The sequence below is a fragment of the Patella vulgata genome, chromosome 7, assembly GCF_932274485.2.
Source record: "Patella vulgata chromosome 7, xgPatVulg1.2, whole genome shotgun sequence".
NCBI classification, from domain to species: Eukaryota; Metazoa; Mollusca; class Gastropoda; family Patellidae; genus Patella; species Patella vulgata.
The window spans coordinates 35,744,958-35,754,259 of NC_065885.2; the positions used below are offsets into that span (position 1 = coordinate 35,744,958).

Consider the following 9,302-nt stretch of genomic DNA (forward strand, 5'->3'; position numbering starts at 1 on the left):
ATGGTCATGCCTTTGCACTAAAATTTGTATGAGGTTGACCACCAAAATTTTGAGATACACAAACTTTAAGAAGCATACTAAAAACATGTACCGGTAACTAAACTAGTTGCCGTACTCTACATATCGCCGTAGCCAACCTGATAACACCGTTATCCTTCCGCCTCAAAATCATGAATATTTACCAAAACCTGGCAGAAAATGTTAATTCAAACCCTCTTCGTCCATTCTAGACCAAAAAATCAACAAAAATGGGCATGCAAAAGGAGAGAAGAGAGAGAGAGAAAATTGCTATAAATAGAAGAACTACAATTCGTGTGAAATTTAATGGTGGTCTGCCTCATGGCTTTATATAAGTTCATATATATGACATTTTTATAATAAAACAAGTGAAATGGTAAAATTTCAAAAATATTTGACAAATTTTTGAGGAGGATTTTTTATTTAAGTCCAAATTTTGTGATTTTCAGTGTTTATTTACTTTTCAAAATTACCGGTAGTTGAAAATATTTTAATGTGTAATTTAAACTTTTTCTGCATCATAACGTTTATGCGGGAAGAAAGTATCATAATTTCATACAAATTTTAGTGCAAAGACATAACCATTTGTTCCTCTGTAGTGAAAAGCATTCAGCCCAACGAAAATTTAAGGAAAAGTTGGAGGTGGGCAGATGCCGTAATTATAACATTGAAGTCAATGAAGAAATTAATGGTGGTTTGCCTCCATCTAGAATGGAGTTATCTTCCATTGTACACGAAGACAGAATACAGATCACTAATAATTTCCCCACTGACTTTAAAGTACCGGTAGTTAAGTCTCTAACTCATTATCATCCAAATACTTTGACATTGAAAACACCAATTATTTGTCAATTTAAATCAACATTGATGTTGTGATCTTGTCGGGAAAAGATGTGCTTCTGATATCCAATATTTAAGACAAAATAAACATTTTACTATTGGTACATGAATCATGTAGGCTACCATAATGCGTTTCAACCTTTGTAACAAGAGACTCGAAGAACAATGCTAGACATATTCCACAAGTCATGTCAAACAGTGACACATATTCTTATCTGGAGAGCATGCGCAATAAATATTATCGGTGTTGACTGTAATAACCAGACGCTAAAGATTGTCAATGGATTGAGACTTCTGGCCCAATTCGCCGAACAGAACTGATTAGAAATTACAGTAAAACAGAAACGATTGAATGTAAATCAGTTTATATACATTCATATTACCGGGTACATTATTATATGCGTTGCGGCCCATTTGTGTCAATTTCTAGGTCCCAGATATTGGTGATTTAGCTCCTTTAATGTTAATTCTCATCTCTTAAACCGGTTCTAACTTTTTCCCAAATTTTCGTTGGGTAGAACGCTTGCTACCACAGATGGAGCAACATGTGGTAACTTCTTGCCCAAAAGCACGTATGAGGTCCACCATGGAAAACTTAAGATACACAAACTGGAAATAAAGACTAGTTAACATGCAATTTTCTGCCCTACATTTCAACCTAAGCAACCTCTCAACTCTGTATCCTTCTGCCTCAAAATAATGAGTATTCACCAAAACCTGGCAGAAAATGTATTTTTAAACCCTTTTCTTCGATTCTACACCAATATGTCAACAAAAACCGCCATGCAAAAGGGAGGGAAAGGAAAAGAAAGACTAAAAATAACTTTCGCTCTTCATTCATCAGTGTAGGAATATTTGGTGAGCTGTGTCCATATGAATATTAATGTCATAGCTAGACACCACATCCCCAATATTTCAAACCAAATTTTATTGAAAAAATCTATTAATAGACTAAAGCCCTTTAAACGTCCGCAAAACACAAAAACAACCAAAACATTTCTAGACAATTTGTGTATATGAGTTGTGCTGTGTCTGTTATTTTAAATAAAACAATGTTTACTACATTGTGTTTTAATTTTTATTATTTATGCCAATAATAATCATCAATACATGTAAAAAGAAAGACTAAAAATGTGTAGTTTTATTCAAACTACAAACAGGGGCGTAAATACTATAATAGTCGATTGCAAAATAAGTGCAGTCGGTCCCAAAATTATGCATTAGCGACTAAATGAATGAATGAGGTAAACAAAATACAAGGGAAAAATCCAAAATACTTAATATATGTATGAATATATCTATGTATACTTATGATTGCTTTGATTCGATATCACAATACGTGTCAGTTTTTCAAAGTTCAAATTTGTTAAAACTGTTATGCATTCAGTGATGAAACAGGAACGCCTCAATGGCAGACACGATCAATCTTGACCATCAATCGGTGGTCAAACTTGATTTGGTGCAGACACTTGATGAAAATATGAGGACATAGTCATATCTTTGCTAATTTATGTACATGTATATTCATCACAACAATATATCAAAGATATAGGTCCATGTAAATTATTATCACTTTTCCGAAGTTGTCACTGTTTAACAGTCCTTTGTACGTTTTTGCATATTTCTTAATAAAAAACCTGAATTCTCATGCATAGTACTCAATTTTACTCATGTTAAGTGTTTTCTGACCATCAGAATTCTACAAAATCTTCCCCCAAAGTCCACGAAATGACATTTCAGGGACTCTAGATTTAAAAATTTCCATGGGTGAGCATGCCCCCCCCCGGATCCACTAGAACGCTCGCACCTGTCCTGCTTGGATCGGAGCTGCGTCACTCGTATTAGGGGTCTGTGCATCAGCAGGTCTCAGTTTTCCTAAACACCTCAGCCCGAAACAAAATCAATATGTACGCCCCTGTGTACACATGCATATATTCTATCACCTGTCAACATAACAATTTAACTATAATATATTAAACATATCTCAATCATATCCCACCAATCTTTTATCAATAATATACCCATTCTTTCGGCCATTATTAGGCTAGCTGCCATATGTATATACAAATAACACTCCTTCAATAGTAAAAATAAAATATTTTGAGATTATTAGCATATTACCCTATATCAAAATATCACGCCATCAATTTTTTCCATTTTATAACTACATTATCACTTGATAAAAATATATGCCAAATCAATAACCTAGAAACTTTATTATGTTACTTGTAGGCTTTCTAAAATATATTAAGTGCTGCCCGACGTAGGCCTACTTCCAAAACACTGATACATTAAATAATTTCTAAAACGTTACGTTTATTATTCAGAACAAAATACTTGTAAAACACTCTCCACTGTTAATATTTACACATTTCATTAAATATAACTCTATAAAATATATATATTTATGTATATATGACCAGATAAAAGTCGCGAAGAAACAGAAAAATACTTTTAATTTTTCTTACAACTAGGTTTTAATATTCTATGTGTGCAAGCCTGGACAGAAGGCAGTTGCCACAGACTTTGTCAGACACATTTTATAACATGACATATATGCACAAAGTCTGTGACAGAGGCCTTATGCCCAGGCTTGTATGTTTGGTCCGTCACCCAAACCACAGTAACTGCTGACAAAACAGAAAAGTACCATAATTAATGGCATAAATATGACAACACACACCTAGTGTAATTGTACAGTTGAACAAGTTTTCAAAAGACTTTGCACGAGCACAACCAAGAGAAAATGTGTTAGACCTTGTTCTCAAAGGAGCTGTCACCGATACTCGCATGAATTTGAAAAGCAGAAGATAAACCAACCACTCAACTTGGTACCGTATTTTAATCATCAGTTACTAGGATATAAACTAAATACTTTGTAGGCTACATGCCTTCAAATACAATCTGAAATTTTATTATGGGATGATCTGTTAGTTTATATGTTAGCCCTAGTCCCAGAATGATAATTATTGCTAAACTATGGAAATCTTTCAAATTATAAGATATTAAAATTTAATGTTTTTCTTCATATCACTGTTTTATCAATGTTTTTAATTAGTTGACTGTTCTCCTGTTCGAATTTTGTGGATGACTTCTCCCAACATGGCATTACACATGGCAGCATATGGATTAGCAGCTACTATCTGCTGTTTAGCAAACTCATTTCCCAGCTGAGCAGCTTTCTTAAAATCCTCCAAAGCATCCTCATCATTTCCTAAAACATAAAATTGCATGATGAATTTTCAATTAAGAATTAATTGATGGTTGATATCTGAGGATATAAGAGATTAAAGAAATTTAATTCAAATTATATCACATCTGAATTTTTATTATGTAATTTTGTCAGTATAATAAATATATAAAATATTTTTCTTTAGTCAATAAATCAAACAATTTCATTAAAGATACATTAGTTAGAAGTTTAATAAAGAGTTGGTCATTCTTGCTATAATAATTCAAAAATAGATGATGAAAAAAGAAAATATTGAAAATTTCATTCAAATTACTTCATTCTCAGCCAAGTTATGACAAGATGCGTGCACAGTGGTAACCAGCGCACTGGTATAATCGGGACTTAGCCTCACTTTCCCATTTTTAAATTAAATTTTTAAATGGCGAACCGTTTTAATCTAGTTAAAATCTCGAGTATCCGTTGCCATCGAGAGTCGATTATGGTTTTGTTTTGTTAATAAATGTCTAATTAATAGTTTATATAACATTTCAGGCCTAAAGAAAGACCTGCAATAGGCAGATTTAGCTCTTGCATAGTGTATGTTTAATGTCAACCATATCACTGAACAGAAGATTAACCATATTGACATGGCTACATTAGTACATTCACTCACACTCTCTGACGACCAATGTGGAACATACCTGCTAATTTTCTTAAAAGAGCTCTCTGGGTAAAAGCTTGTTTAGCTGGTTTCCCTATACCATTACTCAACTGTATTGCTTTACTCAAATCCAGTAGAGCCTCTGTAAAAAACATAGTTATACTTATTTTTTAAGTTTAAGCTTTGGAATATGTTATATAAACATTATATTATACATGTACATTGTTTTCAAGTCACTCGGCTTTCTTGAATTAATTCTCCAAAAGCATGATTATTGCCATTTTGGGACTAACAGACATGTTGTAGAATTATTTCAAGAATCTGTTAGCGAGTAGGGGTCTTTATTAGTTGGGTCAAAACTCTGCCACTAGACTCAATGACATATTATACCTATCATCTTAAGCACACTACATGTATGACTGATACATCTATGTTCACATTACTTTAGAGTACAAAATTACCAAGACCTTCAAGTTAAAATACATGTATCATGTCAATTCAAAGAGACATGTGTTCACTGCAGAAATTCTGACCTTTCCTAGTAATACTATATGATGCTTGTACCATATATGGTTTCTCTAAACATAAAGTTGTGTCAAGTTTAATAATTGGGCAGTCTAGGATCAAAATTATTTTGAAATAAGCTTATAAATAATATAATATTAAATTACATGTATAGATTATTTATTTCTTCATGAATATTATATGATGTAAGAGGATACATGGTTTATTAAATACCTTCATTTTGTCCTTTCATTCTGTAAGCCTGTGCTCTATTATTGTAAGCAGATGGCCACTCCGGAGCCTTCGCTACAGCTTGGTTGAACAAATTCAGAGCTCCATCAATATCTCCAGTTTCGGCAAGTTGTACACCTTGCAACTCTAGTTCTTTTGCTTCAAGTACAGCCTGACTTGGTGGTGGTTCTGTAATGTAAACAATACCATAAGCAACATCAAGTTGTTGATTTCTTTTTTAAATAAGCATAGTATAGTTGTTTAATCAAATATAACTAAAACATCTTGTCATACAACAGATTATTTGCAGTACATAATGGTGCGTAATTTGCATTTTATCAGAAAATACTGAATGTCTTAATCCACGCTGGTATGTATTTAACGTTTAAATAAGAAAACAAAATCAAAATATCAATGCTAGATAATCACCGAACTTGGATTCAAGCCAGATACACTCCGGGCTTGGATTAAATCTGATTAAAAACAGGCTTATCAATTAGATTTTGCGAACACGTTATAATATCATCTCGTCATCCAAAAACAAACAGACATGTATTTGGGGATCAGCCTACCATAGATTGCAAAATGGTGAAAAGCTCAACTTGAAGGAAATGTAGACCTGTTTTACCATTTGCATAGAATGATAGAATTTTGCGTCATCATATCTTTGTAATACTGAACGTAATAGAACTGTCTTTAGCCTGATATAGTGCTAAGCTCTAAAGCATTTCGCACATCTCTTTTCCGGTAACACAGGAGCATAACTGAAACTTTCATAGACTGTTGACTTATTCAGACCGGAACAGGATACACAGGGCAAATCTCTCATCCAAGCCTGATTACGCATCTTACCAAATTAATCAATGACGTCAATGAAAATAATTTTCCCACATGTTTTTTTTTTCCAAATGAATCGGTTATTAACCCAATACTCATATACAATTTAAAATTAAATTAAGATCAATTATTTAATGATACCTTCCCGCGTACAAACTGGGTGATTTGATGATATATTTGGACTAAACTAAACACAAACATGACCTCTTTTGATCCATTTTTATAGCAGTGTATTCCTTGGCAATTACAATGTTTTGAGAACGATTTGAAGCAAAATTATGATAAATTAATTAGTTTGAATATGTTTTTAGTCCAAATATATCATCAAATCACCAAGTTTGTATGCGGGAATGTATCTTTAATTATGCAACTTCGCTCTACTCAGCAGAATTTGTGATACATATTTTGTCCATCGCTAATCAAAATCTAACGTTTTTTTTTATTCAAAGTAACTGCGAATCATTAATATGCTTGTCACTTTGGATATTGACACAAAGATTATCCTCATTTTGAAGACTAGAAGGCTTTCTCAACACTTTCAACGTGTATAAAATGTAAAATAAAATTTCATAAACAAAACTGAATTCTCTGTGTGACATTTTCTTCTCGAACTACCCAGAAACAATTCATTATACTATATAATACAGGAAACATAACTCTATGAATAGAGACTATTAAACCGGAAATAGGGAATCAAGTAGTACCACACACGTTGCGAGACATGTCAATTTCAAGTAATTATACCAGTATTCATTTTGAAAGAAGTAAATCCAGTGTATGCTCCACGTATTGTAAATAAAATATAAAAAAATAAATAAATGTTAACGTATTGTAAAATGATAAATCAAAGTACGAATTCCCGTAAAATATTATTGTTTATAGTTAATCGAGGTGTGTCCGATTCAACAACAATAGCAATACATGATAAAAAGCAGACAAAATTGTTTTCTAACGAAGATTTCTAACGTAATGAAGAAATAACAATTAAAATGAGTGGGGCTTCGGAAGTCACTGCCAAGAATTGGCTTCAGACATAAGACCTAATCAAAAGTCTACATCACATTCACAAACTGTCATAACTACATGTGGTAGTGCTAAAAAATTGAAGAATGAAATCTAATCATTTGTTATGAATTAAAGTAATATCTTGCCAATCAAATTTGGCAAAATTGGACTTTTTGATCAACTGTGAAAAATTACCGACAGCCCGGTAGCGCAACATTTCGGTCCCCGATTCATTTCGGACTCAACACAGACGACCTTTCGGACTCAGTATGATGACGGTTCGGACTTACTTGACGACTTTTTGGACTCAGTCTGGCGACGTTTCTGACTCTGATGAATAATTAAAAGATTGTTTAAAATTTATGTGATATATAGTAACAGCTGTTTGTTTTTTCGTTTTATTTAAACATACATTATGCAAGAGCTAAATCTGATTGTTGCAAGTCTTTATTTAGGCTTCAGATGTCACAGAAATTATAAATTAGATCTTTATTTACACAACAAGCACAAAATCAACTCTGTAGACCTACGGATGGTTTGGATTTAAACAGGATTTCATTGAATGATTAAATTTTTAAATGGCGTCGTAAGCGGAGATTAACCGTTACGTTGACGTCATACTCCAGGAAATTTTAGACCAAGGCTAAATGATAGAGTGTACGAAGTGAAGCCGCTGTTGAGCGAGGCGGCATGTCAGTCAATTTGATTGAAAGTTTGATATATACGGCATTGATATTATGTTTAGTTGTGGTTAGAATGAGAGTTTGGATGTCGGTATTATACGCTCTTTTGTCACTTGCGTTTACAGAAAAATTATGGAAATTGATAAACATGGAAATTTGTGTATATTTAGTAATACTTTGTTTTTCTTTTATCAAATATTTAACGAGCATGATTGACAGATCACTGCTAATAATTTTTCGTGATTTAACGGAATAATTGCAATCAACACACGGCCACCATTATCGATGATTGACAACTCAGGTTTTTCCTCATCCACCAAAGAACCGTAAGGTTTCTTTGCACATACTACAATAACATTGGGATTATCGGTTAATCAGCTTTAATTATCCTGCTTTGATCGTTGTCATTTCTAATATTTTCCACAAAAAAACACTTTGCTTTGTACGCACTAATTTGTCGATTTATACTGCCATCTACAACAAGCTTGTCGAGGAATGCATGGCAAGGTGCAGCTTACAGATTATCGTTAACAATTTCTAGGGACTTGTAAAAACAGTGCATGTCGTGTAAATATTTATTTTTGTTTTTTGTGTAGGTCATTTTGAAATAAATTCATCAGCATATTTTTTCTTTTAAAAAAATATATTACTTTTACGGGAAACGATGATTATCAAAGAACCGTAAGTGCAAAAGTCTAATGTTTTATCGTTTGGTGGAGCCTTTTAATAACCATTTGTTTCATGTTAATAAATATTTTCTTACGTGTTTTGAATTGGCCTATTTCTAATAAATTTATCAGCAACTTTTTTTTATACATAGTACAGGCAAATAAATAAAATAATCTTTTCGTAAACATTCAAAATTGTAAGTCCGAAATGACAAGTCACAAGGATCAGGGACCGAAATGACATGTAATCGACAGCCCTGTCTGTAGTGTTACCTAATTTGAATAATATCGTTGCCCAGTAAAATTGACTGGTGTTCAAAAGTTTTCCGACAAGGATTCAATAGGGCAGTTCCTGAACGTACAGGGCGAGTGTAATGAGATCTACGTTTAGAACTGAACTAGACAACAATCATCAGATTAGCTTCGCTCTACTTACTTTAATACTTTATTTCATTTGTTTGAGGAAGCTTCTCTTCTAGGCCACGTCTACTTACCTATGAAAACTGGCGTATCGCACGTTTTCTCTTCACACTCTAAATATGGTAAATTAGGGTTGAATATTTGTGATAATATAGCATTATCGTGAGAAGTAATTTCACATTTCATGGAGGTCGCCATGTTTACTTTTACAAATTGTTCAGGAATTGTAAAACGAAACAAATTTTAAATATTCAACTCTATTA

At 32.9% G+C, this 9,302-nt stretch overlaps 1 protein-coding gene across 1 annotated transcript; it reads right to left on the reverse strand.

The window, feature by feature from the left end:
* Window positions 1–1,904: 1,904 nt before the first annotated feature.
* LOC126828507 (tetratricopeptide repeat protein 36 homolog) lies at window positions 1,905–9,247 on the reverse strand. Its single transcript, XM_050558294.2, has 4 exons — window positions 9,114–9,247; window positions 5,430–5,615; window positions 4,732–4,833; window positions 1,905–4,072 (listed from the first exon to the last, which is right to left on the reverse strand). The coding sequence occupies exons 1-4, from the start codon at window positions 9,235–9,237 to the stop codon at window positions 3,909–3,911; spliced, it is 576 nt and encodes a 191-aa protein (XP_050414251.1). The 5' UTR covers window positions 9,238–9,247; the 3' UTR covers window positions 1,905–3,908.
* Window positions 9,248–9,302: the final 55 nt, after the last annotated feature.